A 21,542-nucleotide genomic window follows, 5' to 3' on the forward strand; every position below is an offset into this window, starting at 1 on the left:
TCACTCTCAGGTCACTGCCTCCAGGGGAGCCTCTCCAATGTCACCAGGCCAAGGTGGGACAAGTCACAGCTGGTGACACTGTGCAGCCCTTGAAGCAGAAATGCCCCCTCCAATGCTACTCTTTTACTTTGAAATGCTTCTCTTGGAATCACAGAATGGGTTGGAACAGAAATGAAAAGTGATCCAGTGACACCCTGTGCCATGGGCAGGGACGCCTTCCACTATCCCAGGCTGCTCCAAGCCCCAGTGTCCAGCCTGGCCTTGGACACTGCCAGGGATCCAGGGACAGTCACAGCTGCTCTGGGCACCCTGTGCCAGGGCCTGCCCACCCTCACAAAGAAGAATTTCTCCCCAATCTCCCATCCAGCCCTGCCCTCTGGCAATGTGAAGCCATTCCCTGTGTCCTGTCCCTCCATCCCTTGTCCCCAGTCCCTCTCCAGCTCTCCCGGAGCCCCTTCAGGCCCTGCCAGGGGCTCTGAGCTCTCCCTGGAGCCTTCTCTTGTCCAAGTGACCACCCTCCAGCTCTCCCAGCCTGACGCCAGAGCAGAAGGGCCCCAGCCTTCAGAGCATCCCCATGGCCTCCTCTGGACTGGCTCCAGCAGCTCCAGGCCCTCCCTGTGCTGAGCCCCAGGGCTGGGGCAGCTCTGCAGGTGGGGACTGACCTGAGGGGACAGAGGGGCAGAATCCCCTCCCAAATAAATCCTAGAGGCAGAGGTGAGCAGGCACTGCCATGTTCCTGGGTGTCCCCTCCCTGAACAGGTGAAAACTGAAGGAAGCTGAGACAGCAGAGGCCGAGGCAGCTGGAACCTCAGATGGATTTGGGTGTTCCCGCACACTTCCCACAGTCCCAGGGTGCTCCAAGCCACATCCAACCTGGAACACCTTGGATATTACCAAATTAAGGAAATAACAGAAAAACAACATTTGTGAGGCAAGTAAAATGTTACCAATTGCCTCAATTAATTGCCATGAGCCTGGACAAGATTCCTTATCCACAGGATTAAGGAAGAGTAGGAATTCCCCTCTAGAGTGTTTTCTGTTTCAAATGACTTTGTGTCTCACACTCTCATCAATAAGGTGACAGATGATTTTCCCTTGAGTAATAAATCTGATAAGCTAATTTGCAATTAATTAAGCATTGCTCCAAATGAATGTACACTTCAGCTTCCTCAAACTTATCACAATTTGAAGCTGTAAATCCGAGCAGTATCTCCCATCAGGAAGAAGAAGGGGTATCATCCATTGGGATAATATATCAAAAAATATGATTGTGAGACATTCAGCAGATTTCTGTTTACAGCAGTTCCTAGGATGGAACTGGTATTTAGCACTGAGCACGGTGTTTAACCAACACCCATCACACAGCTGTCCCTGCAGTCAGAGGGGATCTGCAGGGCTTTGAAGCCTCATGTGCCTCTTGGCTCCCAGCACAGCTTCCAGGGGATGTTCCTGTGCCTCCTGAGGAGCTGTGACTGTCCTGCTGCTCTGTCCCCAACAGGCTGCTAAAAGCAGCATTAAAACTAGATTCAAGACACTTTGACTTGGAAACTTGACCTTATAAATAAGCTGGACCGACTTTTGGAATGGACCTTGACACCTTTCTTGGGAATGGATGTCTGGGTCCTCACTGAAACCAAGTCTATCAGCTCTCTGCAGGCTCTGGGGTGATGGTTCAGCATTTTAGTGTAAATAAATTAGTTTGGGAGGGTTTGCAGTCAATCCAACCATGCTCAAGGACTGCCTGTGAAACTCCTGGGGTGGGAGGAAGGGGAACACAATACTCCTGGAGCCCTGGAAAGGGGTAAAGAGAGGGCTGAGTGCCAATACACAATACTCTTTTTAAGCTTAAAACCTTCTACTATCTTGCTAGGCATATTCTTCTGCAGTCTTAAGGTCTATCTTAGCTAAGCCTAAAGACTCAAACGATTGTTTCATGTCCTTGCTTTCTGGACTATCGTAACTCTTCCTACTTTTTCAAGCTTTGTAGCTACAGGGGGGCCTGCTTTCACAGCCTCTGAGAGTCTTCTTACCTTTAATATTTCCCACAACTCCTCTGCTTGGTACAACCATAGAGAAACTCTCTTAACTTTGTCACTTATTAACTACTTTGTGTTACACAGCTCTACTACAATATGTATTTTTTTATCTAGCAAAACGGATTTGCAAGTTTTTTACACAAAGGCACACCAGCAAAATTTAAAGTCTCTCACTACTTAATGTATTTCTTTTTGCTTATTGAAGGCACCTGTCTTGCTTTAAGTATTGCTATTTTACACCACAGCAACTTTAATGCAATTTTAAATCTGGACTGGGCTCAGAGTGTACCTCAAAATCTCTTGGTGATCTTATTGGCAGCAAGCCAGACTGTCCCTCCTAGAACATTCAGTATTTAGGAAGGAACCCAAGGGAAGTAAGGGGCTTTTTGGAGTGTTTTAGCTGGGTGTCAGAGGTTTCTGGGACACCTGTGCATGGCTTTTCTTTTGTTTTCTGTAACATTTGTTTTTTTGTTATATTTCTTTATTAAACCTTTTGTTTTAGGAAACACTTCTGAAGAACAGTCTTGCTAATTATTTTCAGCCACTTCTCTGCAAAGGCTGGTGTCACCCTGATTTTTCAGCCTTCTGATGTTTTACATTTCTCTACTGGAGTTTCTCACTCACTGTAACATAAACGAAGAACGTTTTGTAAACTGTGCATTCCTTCCTGGGGGAAGGACAAATTGACGGACTTCTGGTTTGACCAGTGGGGTCAGAGAGGTGTCACCCTTGTCCCCCAATTGCTGATCAAACCCCAAAAACCATTTGAACCCAAATCCCAAATCAACTTCCTTCTTTCTCGTTCTCACACCCTGACGGTGTGAGCGCAATCCTTTTGTGACAGACTGGACCCTCAGAGATCGATACGTAAGACTCTGCCCAGGTGTTAACACCTGTCTCAGTTTACCTGTTGATGCCCTCCTTGGTGTAGAAGATGGAGTAGGTGAGGTTGTCTCCCTGCGGGTCCGAGGCCGGCGGGCGCCACGTGAGCCGGATGAAGCGAGTGGACACCAGGGTGGCCACGACGTCGCGCGGGGCGGAGGGCAGGGGTCCCGCTGTGGCTGGTGCTAGATGGTCATTAGTGGCACTGGTCAGTGAAGTGGGAGGTAATGTTGGGATGGCAACATCTTGGCATGTGCAAACATTGGGGAATATGAAGGGCAAACATCACCACGGTTTAAAAAAAAAAAAAAGAAAAAAAAGAAAAAAAAAAGAGAACAGAAAAAAAAAGTAAAAGAAATAAACAAAACCACGATGGGAAAACAGAAGAAAATGAACACACACAAAAAAGGCCATTAAACTGAAGGCTGACATGCAGGCAAGGTAACTACTGACCACTAATGGGGAGTACAGGACACGGCACTGTCAGGCAAGCAGACCAAATCTCCACTGTAATGGAAGTGGCAGGGGAGGGAAGGGTGGAACTGGGGGTAAAATAGACCTCAGGAGAGGATACCAGCAGCAAACCACAGTGTCATTGCTTTGTGAGCACATGTAATGCCACACGTGTGACAGTTAAACCCCCTCCTCTGTGAATTACTCAAATCAGACCCCACTTTCTACTGTAGCTCATTAACATGCACAGTTCAATTAATGATTCTCAATTGTAACAAAATGACAGATAAATACATAGGATTCCTTTCAGTGCAAACTTATCCAGTCAAACCCTGCAGACATTTCACACAAAGCTGTTTCCTGACCTGCCTGGGTTGTGCTACTGCCCATGGCACTGGAATTACAGCCTTCTTCCCACTGTTTTTCCTGCCATCAGTGCTCTTCCTCTGTCCCACAGCATTTCATCATTTTACAGTGACTCTGACAAGCATCAACAACTGTTGCTCTGGATTATACCCACACTCTCCAAACTTTTAGCCTCAGTCATGTCTTCCTATGTTGCTACTCCAAGGCAGGATAAATCCAGGGATTATTGCATTAAAAGGCTGGTGATTTAACAGCACAAGCTGAACCATAGGAAGAGCCACTCTCCAAATCCTATTAAAGCAATCCAGGCAGTAAATGTAACAGTGAGATTCTGAGCAGCTGGACCCCAATTACCAGCGAGTATTCCAAGCAGCACAATTAGAAACAAACCCCCCAAAGCTCAGGATACACAGAATTTTTCTGGATTCTTAACTATTTACCAAGCTTAAACCACCTGATGACATTTTCCACATGGGAATCCATGCTGCCAAATTCATTTATTTTTTCATTAATTATGGAAACTAACTAAAATTGCTCTGCTTTTCCCCAGAAAGAAACTCAGGACTAGAAGAGCTGTTGTTGAGCTGCAGCATCTCCACCAGAACATGTGGATTTGTGTCCTGATACACAACAAGAAATCTTCCCAAATAAAAAAAACCTGACTAAAGGAGAAAATGTTGTCTGAATGACCAAACCTTCAGGGAAAAACACTAAAGAGTCTTCCACCAGTAACAAAATGATTTGAAATTGTCAAAGCCCCTTGTCAACCCAAGGATCAGCTTGGGAGGTCCTCAATGGGCAGAACTCTCATTTTTCCTGTTCTGTTTGTTGGACAGAGACCTAAGAAGCAACCATGGGCTTTTATCAGGTTTGCACAATGTCACACCAGTCCGAGGGCAGAACTGGGAGAGATTCCCAGAGCCAGGAACATTTTGGTATTCCAAATACAGATCACAGAGAGACATGTACTCCAGGGTATCTCCTTAATTATCTCTTCCACACTCTAATAGCTAAAGATCCCAATTAAGTGTTCTCCAGCAGCCCCTCCTGATCAATACATGACACCATTAATTTCTCATTCATTGCAAAATCTATTTTTATCTAACCCCCCCTTTTTATGTCCCATAATTGGATTTCTTGCAGGAATGCACCACCTTTAGCTCTTCTGGCCTCAGCCAAGGGCCCATTTCCCCAGGGAGCCCTTTGCTGTTGTAGATCAGTCAGGAGAGCCCTGAATGGGGCCAGAACATCTTCCCAAAGCATCTCCCTGCTCCTGAATGACATTCCAGTGCTGATCCAGTATCACATCAGGCTTTTTCTGTGTTTAAATCCCAGCCCTTGTCACCAGCTCCCTTGGACTGGAGACCTTCTCACTGCACCTGTTCCCCAGTGTTCCCCAGTGTTCCCACTGAGAAACACGGGATGGAACTGCAGAATCCTCCTTGGTGCCCATTGCTTTCAGCACTTCTCACACTGTCCTGCTTGGTTTCCAGTTCACTTCAAATTCCAAACTTGCACTTGGGTTTTTCTCACCTGTCTTGGTAATACTGTCAGGTGATGTGCTTCAAATGACATGGTTGTGATGCAAAATATCCATCACTAAAATTCATTCCATTGAGTTAAAGTGGAATATTTTTAAAACTCATCTGCTCGATTTAAACCCCATCCCCACACACTTGTGTGTTTTTCCTCCCATACCATGAAATGGATCCATATTTTCTCAAGTGATGTGCACACAGAGCTGATGGGGCTGGGAGAGCTGCCAGGACTTCCCAGAAAACAGACCCTCAGTTCCATCCTTGTTCAAGGCTCAGACCTGGAGTGTTCCTTCCCACAGCATTACAGAACACTCACAGACAACAAAATCCTAATGACACCCGAAAAATCAGCTGTGACCCAGAGAGCAGCAAGGACCTGAAACCCTCCAGGTGAGGTGAGCAGGGCCAGGCCCCAGAAGTCCCCCAAATACTGCACTTAAACACTTCTGGGACTGCCACAAGCTGGAGGATGAACCATGAAGATTAAGGGATTTCCTTCCTTTTTCCCCTGTATTTTCTACAAATGCCTCAAGTGCTCTTACAGAGGCTTCATCCCCAGCTGGGTGAGCAGAGCTCAGCAGTCAGAGCTGTGTTAATGAGCAATTACACCCAAATTAGCTCTAACACCAGTCAGGAAATGGCTTTGTCACTTTCAGCACTATGAAAAAAGCAATTCGAGTCTCTTCTTTCTATCATCCCCTTCATCACCTCTTAAACAGTAACTCCAGCTCTGGACTGTTCTCTGCAGTTATTCCTACACAGCTTCCCATCAATCCCATTTTTAAAAAGCACATTCAGCAAGTGACTTGTGTTTTGCACCATAATTTGTGTCCTACTGTGGAGTAACCAGGACCAGAGAGATGCTGGAACTCCTAAACAACTCCAGGGAGTAGAGTTCCACTCCTGCTTCCCGGTCACTGCAGGCCAGGCAGCAATTCCCAGCAACATGAGAAGGAGAAATTTTTAACTTTACCCTAGAAATTATTTTCCCCACATCCTACAGCATTCCAAGACACAGGAATCTGTGTCTGTGCTGCTCAGGTGTGACACCAGCCAAGGCAGCCCTAGAGGAATCCTAGGGATCCAGGGTGAGAGGACATTCCAACTGATAATCCTAAATCCCTTTTTATCAAATTACTCCTTCTGAGCAGACATCAAATACTGCAACTATTTTATCAAAATACTTTGCAGGGTGTGCAAATACCCACAAGGATTTGGAGTCAGATCAATCAGTAATAAGGTTTTAATTGCCCCAGCACTGGGCTGGTGATGTCCAAGAGGTGAAGGTGTCCATGGGGTGGGTGCACTGCTGTGATCCCATCTTTTGATCTTGTAGGAAACCCCTGGGATAACAAAGAGATGGAGCTTGCCCAGAGAGCTGCTCCAGGGCCACCACCCAGGGGCCCAGGAGATCTTTTCCAAACAATTCAGCCACACCTGAAAACCACTCACTGAACTGCTCTGGTTGTTATGAAATCATTGGAAATACTTTCCACATTATCCGGTTCCCATTTCCCTTTCCCTGCCTCCCCCCCTCCGGAGGTTATTGGCATATCCAGGCTTCCTCCTGTTGGGCAACAACATTCCAGTGATACCACTGGCTCCAACAAATGGGTGGGGGAACAGGAATGTTACCTGCTCCTTATCAGCCTTATCTGAATGACACTCCAGTCCCTGGGTACCCATCTGGCCACCACCTGCCTCTGGAGGGCTGGGAAATGCAAGGATTCAGATCCAGAAACACCTGGAGCACTGGTTAGAAGTCATTTTTAGGCTGTTTTGGCCATATCCAAGTGTTTGCAAGTCCTCACTACAGCACCTGCCTGAGGAGAGTGCTGGGGATTTTGGAAGCAGAAGAGGGACCATGGGTGATCAAGGTGTTCCTGGAGCCCAGTGCCAGCCTCTGGTGGAGCTCAGGAGCAGCTCCCACCCCAAACACCAACAGGGACCTGAGTGCATCCCCCAGGCCAGGGACACTGAGATCCAGGACTCCCTGAGGTGCAGCCAGGGGACAAGGAGCAGGAATGGCCTGGGAAGGTCAACTGCACCAATGAACCCACAGAGGGGAGAGATGGATCCAGCCTGTGGAGAACCAGAAGGACCTTCCCAGGGAATCCTTCATGGGGACAGGAGGAACAGGGGCACCAGTTAACACACAGAGGAGGAGAAGAGAAAGTCCTCCTGGGAAGGACTTCAGGGAAGATTTTAGATTTGAAATAACCTTTGAAACATGATTTCAGCAACTAAGATCTACTACAGCTAAGAAAAGCAAATAATTATTTTGCCAACAACCTGTTGGAAAAAAAATTACTTAACACATTTAGATCTCAACACCTCTAATATTTTAACTTATTCTCTAAGAAAAAAATACCTCAGAGGCACCAAAATGTTTAATTTTGATGTGGGGTATTCATATCAAACTGTGTACTCAATAATTTCCCCATAAATCCATTTAACTGATTCCAGAGAGGTAATCAAGACTTGCAACCTTTTTCTTTTACCAAATGCACTGTTCTGGAGTTGAACTTTGGTTCAAGGTGTCCCAGTGGAAGGATTCAACTTGGATCACGATTAAGCAGCTGTGATGCTGCAAAGAGTCAAATCCCACTGATTTCATTAAGTGCATTGTATTTAGAAATAACAGCAGTATTTGACTGCAGTGCAATAATAAACATGGAATAACAAAATTAGTAAGTTCACACTATACACCACCCTCCAAAATTTTGCTTTCTCTTCTATTTTTCACCCATGTTTTTACCTGTATCCAATTGTTGTCCTTGTTCAAATGCTTAAAACATAAATTTCCAACAGAAGGGATGCCCTTGTTAATCCCAGCTGTTCCCTGAGTGATACCACACTCAAAGAAAGCCACATCACCTGGCCCAAGCAATTTCTCTCAGCACAAAGAGCCACAGTGCTGAAGTTGGTCTCAACCAGATCAGCTGTAATAATGGAATTAACTCCTTCCCCTGGAAAAACTCATTTAAAGAAGTTAAAGTCTCTGGGACTCCTGTTTCTCCACAGATTGGTGCTTTTGTGCAAAGCTGGAACAGAGACTGAACAGATGTGGAAAGAGGAGGGTGAAAAGTAATTTCTGCTTTATAGAATGAACATAAACGTCCTGAATCTGAATCCTGAATGTCCTGAATCTCCTGGAGTTCCAACAACAGCCACCATCACCCCGTTCCCCTGGTGTAAGACACAGATCCACATCTGCTTGACATAAAACCCCCTCCAAATTTAAGATTTTGTAACTTAATTACCCTTCATGACCTAATTTAAACTTCAAGACTTTGTGTGTGATTTTGGAGATGTGTCAGAAAGACAAACACAACAGCATTGGGACCAACACCTCGAGAGAAGCACAGATGGACACAGAACCACTGAGCAGGGCATCCCTTTGGGAATTACACCTGCAGGAACCACGGGAAACTTGGAGCACAGGGATCCAGGAGCTGACCCCACACAAGGATTTCCCTGGATCATCTCACTCAAGGGAGAGGTTTGAGGACAAGAACTTGACTCAACATAAATTTTGTTCCTCACACACTTAAGAACCCAAATCCCCACCCTAAGGAACAGATCCTCCCCCACCAATATCTCTCATTTTCCTCATAAATGAAACAGAGATGCTTCCTTATTTATTCCTCTATGCTGACACATTTAGCCCAGAGCAGGAAAAATGCCTTATTTTTAATTTTTAATTGCCTTAGATTAATTTACATCACCACTGGGAGCAAGAGCTGTTATTTACTCTTCACTCAATGTACAGTGTTGTAAAATACTCCTCAAAAATCCAGAACCAGCAAGTGTTTAACTGCCACTCAGTGATTCTGGTTTTTAGGCATTTATTTGGTTCTGTTCTGCATTGTGAACAGACACTGCTGGGTGCTCAGTAATCTGGGATATATAAATATAGTGATAAACACATTCTGACTGGGGGCCTGTGTTTTAAGGGAAGTCATAAAAACCCTCCTGATAACGAGCCCTCCTCCCATTCCCGTTTCACCATGAAATGTTTTGGTATAGAGGAAACAATTTGATATTTTCCTGTCTCATAAAACAACCCTTAAAAAGGCGTGACGGCCCTGCTGACGCATTCCAGGGAAACGGAGCAGGAACCCCCTGGATCCAACCACATCCCAGTGCTCCACGGGAGGATGCAAAGGAAAAAAGCCCTGCAGGGATTTTGGTCACGAGAATCAGGTTATTAAAAAAAGGGAAATAAACCAAACACACCTCGCCTGTCCCCAAGGAGCTTAAAAGTGCTTTGAAACATGTTTTGTCATTGGAAAGAAATTCAAACCATAACACCTATTGCAAAATGATGGGTATGACCTTCAAATTTAGTAGTGATTATTCAATTGTTTAAAAAGTAAAATTTTTTTTAACAACTACTCCTTGAGAGAAAGAACAAAAGAATAAAAAAATAAACCCTATATATAGAACCCAAGGCAGGAAAACTGCTGGAAGTACCCTCAAAGAAGCCTGGCCAGAGTCTCCTATTACTGTAAATATTCATCAGTTGAACTCCTCTGAAGAATTAAAAAAATCTCCTGAGAGCAGCAGAGCCTGCAAGAGCGTTCTGCAATCTGACTTTAATAATAACAGCAGAGTTGTGACTTTATTCCCAAATAACAAATAACACAGCCTTTGAGGAGCAGTGCTGAATAAAACCCTGTGTCCTGTGCAAGGGACTCAGCTCTGCACAGCCACTGGCACATCTCAAGAGCTCAAGACATTCCTTCAGGCCCTACCAATAACTCCTCTGGTGCCCTTGGGCAGATCCTTTCCCACCTCTCCCTCGTGGTACCCACAGGGATGCTCAGCTGCACTCTGGAGGGAAGGGGGTCACCAGGGCTGGGAGCTCTGGGAATGCTGCAATAATCCCCAGTAAAGCTGCAGGCAGGCAGAGCAGGACCACAACATTCCTGGCAGTGCCCAGGCCAGGCTGGATGGGGCTTGGAGCACCCTGGGACAGGGGAAGATGTCCCTGTCATGGCTGGGGTGGATGGGATGAGCTTTAAGGTCCCTCCAACCCAAACTACCCTGGGATTCCGTGACCATGCCTTGACTTTCAGGATGGATTTTCAAAGGAGCATCACAGTAACAGCCCAGACTGGACTAAAGGAACCCACTGAACACAAATCCTGCTGCTGCCCACTGCTAACCCCTGACTTCAATCTGCAATGTTCCCTTTCAGTGACTGCCTTGCTGCTCCAAGTTCTGTGGATAAGACACCCCTCACTCCCTGTCTGGGACACTTGCAGGGGTACAAGGGCTGCAGGTCAGTGTTACCCTCCATGGCTGCTTTTCTCCAAAAAATACCCTGGAAGTGGGACATCTTCTCCTTGTTTGGGAGCTGCTGACACTTGAAACAACATGGCAGCACCAAGTCTGCCAAACTGGAGCTGCAGCAGATGAGGCTGAACAAGCTGCTCGTTGTCAAAATTATCCTTATTTTCCCAAGCTCTTTTAAAAATTTATTTAAACTAATTATTGACAGCTTATTTAACTACTTGTTTCTTACACATATCTACAACACTCTGTTTTCCTTCCATTTAGGTTTTTATCTTCACAATTAATATTTTGTAAGAGAGAGAAGATCCCTTGAAACACCCCCTTTCCTCTTTTAATCACCTACAGAGCAGCGCTATTAGATGTGGTACTGGATATTTTATTCATTTTCATTGGATTCCTCTGCTAAAGGCCACATGTACCTGCTCCTTGCTGCCCACCTCACACCCACTCATTTTTATAGAACTAGAGGAGTATCGAGATATTTAAGGAAACATATCAACTCTTTAATTAAGACCTTTTTTTCTTTCTATTTTTAAACCTGTAATGTTCACTTGCTTCCTCATATTTCTAATTCTAACAGAAAAAGTGAACCCCATGAGTATTTTTAAAATACAACTGCTTTTCCCAGCACAGAGGCTTGGGAATCTGAATTTGGTGTGCACTCCCCAGCACACAAGAACTGAAGTTTATTCCCCAGAAGTACAGGATGGGGTTTATAATAAGAGATCCAACATTTAAATGTGGATCTGCTCTGGTCACTGACTACTGTTAAAAATTCCCAAACCCCAAGTTTTTAAAGCAGTTTATAAATGGAAATTGGTGCTGAAGAAGGGCCAAGGTGGAATGTCCATCCTCAATCAGCTGCGACCTGTATCCAGGCCTGACTTTTCTCCCTCTTTCTTTTCCTTCCACACCTCCAGTGCTGATGTGTCACCAGGAAAACCACACAGAATCCACCTGTCCTTTACAGACTCTGGATCCACAATTACGAGTTTCTTTTTGAGGAGGAAAGAGATGACAGGAGAGGGTAAACAACCAGGAAAACAAAAAAAAACCCACTCCAGGCTGTTTTATCCCAGTGAGAACAGTGACATTTTACATTTTACAGCTGGTTTCAACACTGAACACACATTATTGAAAATTACATTTCTTTGTTAGATTTATGGCATTTCCTTAGAGAATAACCCCCGTGAGCCCATGCAGGTTATGCTGTCAATAAGTACCAGGGGCTTCTCCCAGCTCCAGATCTTCATCTCCATCAGTTCTGATACCCACTCAGCTCAAGTGAAAACCAATCCTTTCCCTTCTCTCCAAATGGCATTCATCTGTCTCTGCTATTCTGTATAATTTAGCAACTCTGAAATATAAGCGACCAATTAAGACCAACCCCATGTGTCTGTTCTTCCCCACTGGTGCGAGACTGACAAAATCTGATCTTTTCCTTTCCAACACCAGCCTCGGATCAATTACAAATTAAGGGTGTTTCTGTCAATCTCCACAGCCCTGGATACGAGGAATAAAGGCAGAGGAAATGCCTTTGGTAATCATGACAGATATCAAGCTACAGCTAATCCTGCCCTTCCACTCATGCAGGGATGGAAAAAGCAAAGCCACTCAAAACAAGAGCCCTCGTGATCCACTGCAGTGGCTGCTCTTGGCCCTGGTTATTTGTATTTTCCCCTCTGAGCAGGAGGCAGAGCCAGCAGAGGAGCCATCACTCCACAGCTGGAGCGAGGCTGGTGTCCGGAGCGGCACCGCTTTGTTCCCAGCAAAAAACACTCCTGAAATGACATCCCCCAGCCAGGCTGCCAGGAATAGAGGAAATACGAGTATAACCGCAATGGGTGGATATCAGTGCTGTTGAGGGAGGTGTATTTGGTGTTAATAATCAGCCTTTCTGGTGGCCAAGAGACTTTTATGGGACTGAGAAACTCTCTCAGGAATTCAGGATTAGCCAGAAGAGATCAAATGGACTCAGAGCCTTCCATACACATCCCACCTCACTGCACTTCTGCAGTGACACAATAAATATGGAATAATACAGGTGGAGAACAGTAAACTTGTATTAACCTGTGTTGTGTATTTCTCAAATAACACCAAAGCTTTTTGCTCCTATGGGCCCTTGCTCTGCCTCCACTGAACATTCCTTACATATCACTCCTTTTCTCCAACATGATATGGAATTTCTTCAAGGACCTTCTAGCCATCCACTCCCCTGGTGAAGACCAAAATTCAAGGTGCCAATGCCTGTGTTTTCAAGCACAGCTGCACGAGCAGCATCCCCACAACCTTTTATTTGTTGCACCCAACCCTGAACGAATTCCATCAGGAGGTTCTCACTTCTTTGCCAAGTCAACTGTAAATACAGTCATAAAACAAGAAATGAAAACTAATAAGCACAATATAAATGCTGTTCTGCCTCCCTGCGATTCACGGCACGCTGGCAAACATTAATCTATTCATAATTTAATCTAAATTAGAGCAATTTATTCAAAGCCTGTGCCAGCTTTAAACATGAATAGGCTACTGAGGACTGCTTAGCTCCTGCTTCATCAAGTTAAACGTTCAAGAAGTTTGGGATCTAGGGTGGTTTAATCAGTTCTGCTTCTCAATAAGACTATATATAAGCAGGGCCCATAAAGAAGGAATAAATAAAGATCATTTATTAAACAGGAATTGAGTCGAGAAATGGAACTGACTGAATTCAAACAGCTCCCAGGCCATTTTGAACAGACATGCAGCCATGAGAAACACAAATGCTGCCTTTCCCCGAGGAATAATAGCTAAGTAATGTAAATTAAAATCAAAATTAAACCCAAAAACCCCACTCTTTCAGCACTAAAGAGGAGCACACACTGCTGTGTTTACAGAAAATTAGCACTGGAGTGTACACAACCGGTACAAAACATTCTCTGAGCTTGGCTTTGGCTGTGACTGCTTGAAGTCAGTTTGTGATTTCAGATGCTGTTTATGTTCCTGAAGCACAACTCTCCAAATGAGGCTTCCAAGCTGTTCCTGCACCATCCATCTGACGCCGGGTGGATGCTGCAGGGCTGGGATGGAGGCAGAGACTTTGGGGATGCTCTGGGCTCTGTGGAGCCCCAGCACTGCCAGGAGCTCCTAAATGTTCACCCTGTGTAGCTCAGGATTTGACATTTGATGCTTTTGAAGCTTTTTGGGGACAAACTTTAATGCTGTGACTGGAATCCCTCAGGGATATGCGGATATAAAACAGACAAAAGCAGGGGGGAAGCTCCCCTGCTACTCCTGGCTCTGATGGTGCTCATGCCACTCGATTTTCCATTCTCTGACTTTCAGATCTTCCTGCTCCACCAGAGCAGAGGTTCTTCCCCACCTCCCCAGGTCTCCAGTGCAGCAGAGCCAGGTGCCCTCAGCACAGACCTGCTCTCCCAGAACCATGGGCTGCTTTGTGCTGGAAGGGACCCTGAATATCCAGTTCCACCCCAGCTCCATCACCATCTCTCGCTCCCCCCAAACCCACAGATCGTTCTTTGGAGTACTTTTGCCTCTTGATAGAAAATGTGGATTTTTTTTTTTTTCTGCAAGGCTTTGCAGCCTCCTTGCTCAATTTTCATCTGTTTCTTTCCTGGTGGATGCTGAGACTCCTGAAAGCCACTCCTGGAAACCACAGGGACCTCTTCCCATTTTCCTTCATTAAGACATGCAAAACTGGACAAGGCAGAAAGAACATGAGAACATTTCTGTCTGAGAGAAAAAACAGGAGATCCTGCAGGGGAACACCCATAGTCCTCCTTTATTGTTCTTTGAATAAGAACAATGTATTTTTATCTTGCTCTGGCATTTCATTCACAACACCCTGCAGATTTTTCAAGTACTTCTGTAGTCTCCAAGAACTCCACAGAATTCCAGGGACTGAGAATGCTTTCATTCACAATATGTGTCTGAAACATACTCTAAAACATCACCTCTATGAGTGAGAGAGCCTGAGAAGGTACATTTGATATCTATGAAATCATCCAAAATAGGTCCTGAGATGACATGAGAGCAGTCTGCCTCAGGGCTTGAACCAGGCAAGGCCCTATTTGTGGGATTTTTTTACACATGGCAAATACCCAAATGTGTAACTGAGTTTTTCAAAGCAGAGCACAGTTGGCCTGTTAGTGCCAACTTTTGCATTTCTTTCAGTAGGAGCCAAAAATTGTCAACAACTTCTCTTTGCCTCCTACAACAGCATAATGAAGCTTATAGTTATGGAAAACACAGAGTATTTCATCTATCCTGACTGAAATAAGGCTTTTGACGTTGCCTTTAGAGATCCAGCTATAGCTGGGAATCTTTTCAGTCAGTTCAGGGGAGCTGAAATGGCTTCTGTGTGAGGAACGGGAATCTCCAAGTCAGCCTGAAGTGAATTCAAACAGTCCAGAACCATCTGCAGTAGAGAAATGACAGATCTGCAGCACAATCTTAACTGAAATGTGCTGGCTTTGGGAAATATGGATCAGATTCCTGATGTTCTCCATCTTTCTGGGGGTCAGAGGAGCCCCCAGCCCACCCAGCTCCTTTCAGTGCTCCAAGACTGCACACAGCTCACGGCCAAACCCTGGCAGAGAGGTACCAACACAAAATGGAATTGTTTATGCAGCAATGGGCCTGGACTGAATTCAATTGCTTTAAAAATGCACCAATTTAGAGCAATAAATGAGGTCTTTAAAACTCCCTCTGAATTAGGATCCATGGAATGAGACTCAGTGGAGGAACTGAGATCACCCAGTGGTGTCAGACTTGAATCAAACATTGTTTGTGATGTCAAACAGCCATCAACACCTGGCACCTGTGCTTCTCCCAAGGAGATCAGCAGAAACACATCCCATGAAATTGTCAGATTTGGGCATTCCTTGAGAGCACCAAGTCCATGCCCAGCCCTGCCTCACAGTGTGTCAGGACCATGGAACAGGTCTGGGAGCTCACCTGAACCCCCCTGGAGCAGAGTCACCTTCAACCAGGCTGCTGAGAGCATTATCCAGGTGTGCCTTGAGTATCTCCCAACAGCAGAGATTTCCAGACCTCCCTGTGCAGCCTGTGGGACTGCAGCTCCCTTCCTGTGAAACTGCTTTCTCTGATCAGAAATTCCTTTGCTGGCAGCTTTTCCCTGTAACCACCACCTGCCCTGTGTCCCCATCCCTGCCTGAGCAGTACCAGGGGGTCCAGGATGGACCAAACTCAGCACATCCAGTATATCACATACTCCCAACTTCCATGGCTCTCCACACATGCCATCATCCAGTCTGGATTTCCCCAGTTTAGCTCCAGGGATACCTTTGGAGACAGCACCAAAGGCTTGGCTAAAGGCAAAGCAAACAAAATCCACTTCTCTCAACCACAGGCCCAAGCATTTCATCTCAGAAGGCCACAGGAACAGTTGGGCACAGTTTGCCTTTGGCAAATGCATGCTGATTTTCCCAGTCATCATCCCTCTCATGTATCCATTACATGGCTTCCAGGGGGATTTGCTCCATCACCTTTTCTGAAGAGGTTCCAGCTCCAGCTGAGCTTTGTCTTTTTTACATCCCTACATCTCTACACTTGCAGGCAATTTTCTGCTTTTGATTTTGATTCCAGATTCCTGGGCTTTCACTTTGTGTTGGAGCCCACTTGGCAGCTTCTTCTTTATCCCTCCTGGTCTCCTGGACACGCACACACACACAACCTCTGCCCTGTAGAGCAGACCATTCCTGTGCTTTGGTCCTCCAGGATCTAATGGTTTGCCTCCTGTCCATTAATACAGTCTCCTATGGAAACCTACCAAAAATATCCCAGACAAGCCAAAGCCTCCTGTCTAGAAGCTCAAGGCTGGAATTCTCAGCTCCACTCGGTAGCCAGACACAGGCAACAAATTCCAGCCTACTCTGGAAACTCCCCATCCTGTCTGTCACACACAGAGCTGCCACCCCATGGCTCAAACTCCACACCAGTACCAGGGCTGGGTTAAAAATCTCCATCTACCCCCTTCCCTGCCCTGCCAGACTGTTGGAGGTTGAGGGTTTTTTTCTTTCCTTTTTTCTTTACTCTTTTCCAGTGGATTTTTTCCCATTGTGCTGCTAAGAAGCACTGATGGCTGGGTGCTTCAGACAGGGAGGGGAAGGGAAACTCTCACTCCTCGGTCTGAGCCCTGGAGGGGAGCGGTGTAGTTTTGTGGGAAGGAACTCCCCGCTGCTGCAGAACTCCAGCTTGGTCCTCTTTCTTCTGCTGTGGGGTGAGCCTCTGCTCCTGGGAGCAGCCACTGACCTGGGACCTGGTTATCTCCTGTCTCACCAAAGAGGGGCTGTCCCCGTGCTGGGGGCAGGGTCACTGTTGTCCTGCCCCCAATGCTCCTTCAGTGCTGCTCTGAGGTTTTTCGCTGCTCTGTAGCCCACACACCCTGTGTGCTGAGACCTCCTGTGCCTTCAGCCTCACTCCGGAGTTCCCGATCCATCTCTCCTCCATCCCTTCACCCACAGCTCCGGAGTTTCTGATACATCCCTTCAGCCTCAGCTCCAGAGTTCCTGATCCAGCCCTTCTGTCCCTTCAGCCTCACTCCGGAGTTTCTGATCCATCTCTCCTCCATCCCTTCAGCCCCAGCTCCGGAGTTCCTGATCCATCCCTTCCATCTCTTCAGCCACAGCTCTGGAGTTTCTGATCCATCTCTTCCATCCCTTCAGCCTCAGCTCCGGAGTTCCCGATCCATCCCTTCCCATCTGCCCCGACCCTCCATCACCGAGCGCTCCCCGAGCCCGCCCCACAGCGCCCCCTGCAGTGCGGGGGGATCATCGCACCTGCCCCACCTGCCGGGAGCCACCAGCGCCCCTGCTGGCCGTGCCCGGAACTGCACCACAGGGGACAGTGCCGCGCTCAGGGAAGCTGTTCCTGGTTCCTGCTTCTGTTTGTTATTCATGCTTTGGTTGGTGTTGTTTGTTTGCCTGGTTATATACACCAGTAAAGAATTGTTATTCCTATCCCCATACCACTGCCTGAGAGCCCCTTAATTTTCTAAATTATAATAATTTGGAGGGAGGGGGTTTGAACTCCCCATTCCAAGCAAAGCCCTGTCCTCCTTAGCAGACACGCGTCTTTCAAGCCAAGACAAGGCCTCAGTGTCCAGCAGACACACACAGGGCCCTGCTGTCCTTCCATCCACTGATCCCTGTGCCAGCGCTCCTGGCTAGCTCATCACCCTCTCCAAAGTGATGAAACACTGGAGGCAGCCCTCAAGGGTGACCCTGTTCCTGCTTCCCTGCCCCTCCTCCCTGAAGAACTTGCAGCCACTTCCTTGGAGCCATCCCCAGATGTGTCTGTGATTCCAGAGCCTCACAGCTCTACAACAACACATGAATTTCTAATTCCTCCTCCTTGCCTCTCATGCTGGAAATAATTAATCATATGCAGGATACCCTTGCTTGGACAGAGCCCTTTTTTAATGAAAAAAATGAATAAAGAAACTGAGAGTTCCACTACAAACAATCCTGACATGGTTCCTACGGCACCGTATCCAACTCATTCACTCCGAGATCTCACTCCTGTACAACCCACAATATAGTGAAAACCCCCAATTCTGTGGTATAAAAGTACAAGAGCCCCACAAAGCACCTCCCTTCAGCTGTGAAGGTGACACAGTGCATCTGAAAGGATGGTTTGAAATTGTTCTCCCACAACACAGCATATTTGTTTACAGTCCAGGGCCGCGCTTTCCACAGTGCTCAGGCAGCGCTCCTGCTTCTCCCCGGTGCCTGAGTACTCGTCAATGCCTTTCACACAGGGTGACAGGGAACCATCTGCCTCCCTCCTCCTACTTGTTGCCACCTGTTCTTTTCCCAGTCTCCACATGGCAGCGTGAACAGGACCAGATTCCCTGGACAAGGTTGGGTTACAGCACCAAGAAACCCCAAACGCCTCTGTTACCCCGAGGGTCTCCCTCACCACACACAGAAATGAGGACAAGGAATGTAATTAAGTGTATCTGCTCCCTAACTGGGACACTCAGGGGCTGAGCAATGAGGATTGGAAGTAAAGCAAGGTGGGTTTGTGTTAAAAAAGGGGGAGGAGAGATTTGAGGTTGCTGAGAAACGCATTCCCAAGGCCCGACAGAGATTCTGGGATAGGCAGGACTTCTCCATGAGGGCATCAAACCGCTCATGGGGGCATCTGCAGGACATCAAACCACTCATCTCTTCATCAAGGAGACAAAGAGAGAAGCATCGAGACTGAGAAGTCCAAGTGCAGGGCAACGAGGTAATTGAGGAACTTCCTTCATTTAGGGAGCTCCCAAATCCTTCCTGAAAGGCAGGGCAGGCAGCAGAGCCACCCCAGTGAAATTCTGAAAGGCACTGAGTGTCCAGGGCCAATATCTGAGAAACAGGGACACAGCTTCAAATCCCAGAATGACTGGAAAGCACACAAGAGGCTTTTCAAGTCCCTTGCAGAATTCTACACCTGATATTCAGTACAGGGGATAAAGAGGATTTAACTCAGACCATTGACCCAAATCTTCCTCCCTCTTCTATCCTTTCAACCTTCCCAATTGTGCTAAAAATCTCTGCTCTCAATACCATGGCTCTTCCATATACTCCTGAAAAAGCAAGGGTTGTGGATTCTGTATAGCAAATTCCTTTCCAGGTGCAAATTTCTCTGAATTTATTAACAGAATTACCAAATTTTAGAAGAAAAGCCATTCAAGAAGCCTTTCAATTCTGTGCTTTAACATTTTCCACAAATACCTTTCCTAAGTAACTGAAAGCTACCCAGGACTCACCCCAAACACAAAATAGCCCAGCCTAAAACTGATGTCTGATCAATGATTTTAACAAGCTAATTGTAGGAGATGTCACAAACAGGCTTTATAAAGGTTTCTGTGTGGCTGTGCCCACGCTGTGCAGAAGGTGAACCACCAAATTCCTGCTCTCTGCAAGTCAGAAATCTGTCCAAACACAGACAACCTCTCTTGGTAGCAGATAAATGTTTTCCCCTCACTGCATTTCAAACTTACACTGCCTTCCAGGAGGAGCACAAAACACAGATGTGGGACCTCACTTGGATGACAGAGCTCACATGGCCTCCCTGAGAAACTCCCCAGGGCTGCCACTTTCTCATTTGCATTTAGTTCATTCAAGATCAATTTGATAAGCAAAAGGGCTAATGAGAAATGGTTTGTAAATAGCCAGATGTTTGCCAATTCCAGCAGGAAGAAGAAAACAGAACAGCACGGGGAGGGAAGCGCTGCTAACTGCGAAGAACTTTGATGAACACTTAATCAACATTTTTCTCACTGAAGTTACTTTTCAAATTGGCAAAGTTGGCATTTCTCATCAGTAGCTACGAAAGAATTAAAAAAGTTTTCTGAATTAATGATTGAACTGTTCAGAATAGATTCTGCTCAAAATAGGGGTTTGAATTTTCATACCAATTCAGCTGCCACTACTGCATGTGATACCTTCCCCCTCTTTCCCAGAACAGTTTCCTTCTCCACTGCTCATGGATTGAGAGAAGGTGTTGTAAACCCCAAAAATCTGTATTTCCTCCACCTGTGAATTGCCAGTTGTCACATCTCACACTCATCGCTCATGGCACTGGTCACACCCCCCTGCACAGCACAGCTCCATGTCCCCTCAGATGTGTTCCATGGGGGTGTCCCAGTGCTGGACAACAGCATCTCACTGTCCCCAGAGTTCCAGGGACACGGCCTCGGGGTGTGTCTCCACACCCACAGTGAGACTCCACCACTGCAGCCCAAATCCTCTGGCAGCATGCAAAAGAGAAAGGACATCATGAGGCAAAGTCCTTCAGGACGAGGGGCCGGAGCGGAGCAGGAAGGAGAAACCACTGGACAAACAGCAGTGGAGGGAAAGGAAGAGGAGTGAGACCACAGGAACTCCAATAACAACAGTGAGAGTCATTTAGAAACCACTGCTGGGAACTGGGTGCAAGCACAGGCTTGGGCAGGGCTCCCAAAGCCAAGGCCATTCATTATTCAGTGTTTTCAAACGTGGAGAATATGGGATAATGCTTCCTCTGGAAGGAGCTGCAAACCACCCAGGTGATTAATCCATGGAGCAGAAATTAAATTACTTTTAATAATTTTTCTGGCAATCTGATGACAGCAGGGCAGTGCTGGGTGCAGACTCCTGACACTGCTCCGAGGCTGGAATCCCACAGCTCCATGGCATTAAAGCTCCTGACTCCAGGAGAGGGCACCCTGCATTCCTCAAATCATTGTGGGGAGTACCTGTGGCTCCTCAGCCAGCAGTGAAACACACCCAGATCCAAACAGGAATTCAGAGGAAGTCATAAGTGCACAGCTACTCTACAAAACAACTGGGAAATAAATGGGAAATCTCTCTTTGTGGCTCATTCCTAAGTTTACTCTCTGCACACTGGACACCAAACCCAGGGACAGCAGATTCACTGTTCAAGGTGTCAAGTTCCATCAAACCTCCAGCCATGGCCAAGACTGTTTCTCCTAAATTCTCTCCATCCAAATAAGAAAGAAATTAGAATTTAAAACAATCCCCCTCCAAAAACACAACACAAAGTCCCCCCAGGTATCGTTTTAGTCTTTTTCTGTCTGACTTGTCTCCCCTCATCCTCTGTACTAGAGGTTTTCTTCCTTGGGCTCTTAGAAATTATTTTTCAGAACTGTGTGACCTGAAAGAGCAAAACAAGCTGATGCCTTAGTGATGATATTTGCAGTACCTCTTTTTTGGGGTCTTTAATCCTATCACCAATTGTTCTGCTTTGCCACCCCAGCCATGCAATGCAGGACACTGGATGGGGAGCACTGGCAGGAGTTCCACTGACTGGAGCACAGGCACAAATATTTACCTTAAACTGCAGCTGTAACTCACCAGATGTGCAGCTGCAGTTTGCAAGAGTAAGAGTTCACTATTTTTTACACTCAAAGCAGAAAAAAAAGCTTCTGACACTGGAATGACTTCGATATAAAATATGTGATTTA

General features: G+C 46.4%; 1 protein-coding gene across 1 annotated transcript in view; it reads right to left on the reverse strand.

The window, feature by feature from the left end:
- Window positions 1–21,542, reverse strand: part of NEO1 (neogenin 1) — a gene marked incomplete at its 5' end in the record, with an annotated part of 164,839 nt that overhangs the window by 38,355 nt on the left and 104,942 nt on the right. Inside the window, one exon of the mRNA XM_083871015.1 lies at window positions 2,944–3,163. Coding sequence (XP_083727141.1) covers window positions 2,944–3,163 — 220 coding nt within the window. The remainder of the gene's footprint in view (window positions 1–2,943; window positions 3,164–21,542) is intronic.

The sequence above is a fragment of the Zosterops lateralis genome, assembly GCF_965231275.1.
Source record: "Zosterops lateralis genome assembly, chromosome: 13".
NCBI lineage: Eukaryota > Metazoa > Chordata > Aves > Passeriformes > Zosteropidae > Zosterops > Zosterops lateralis.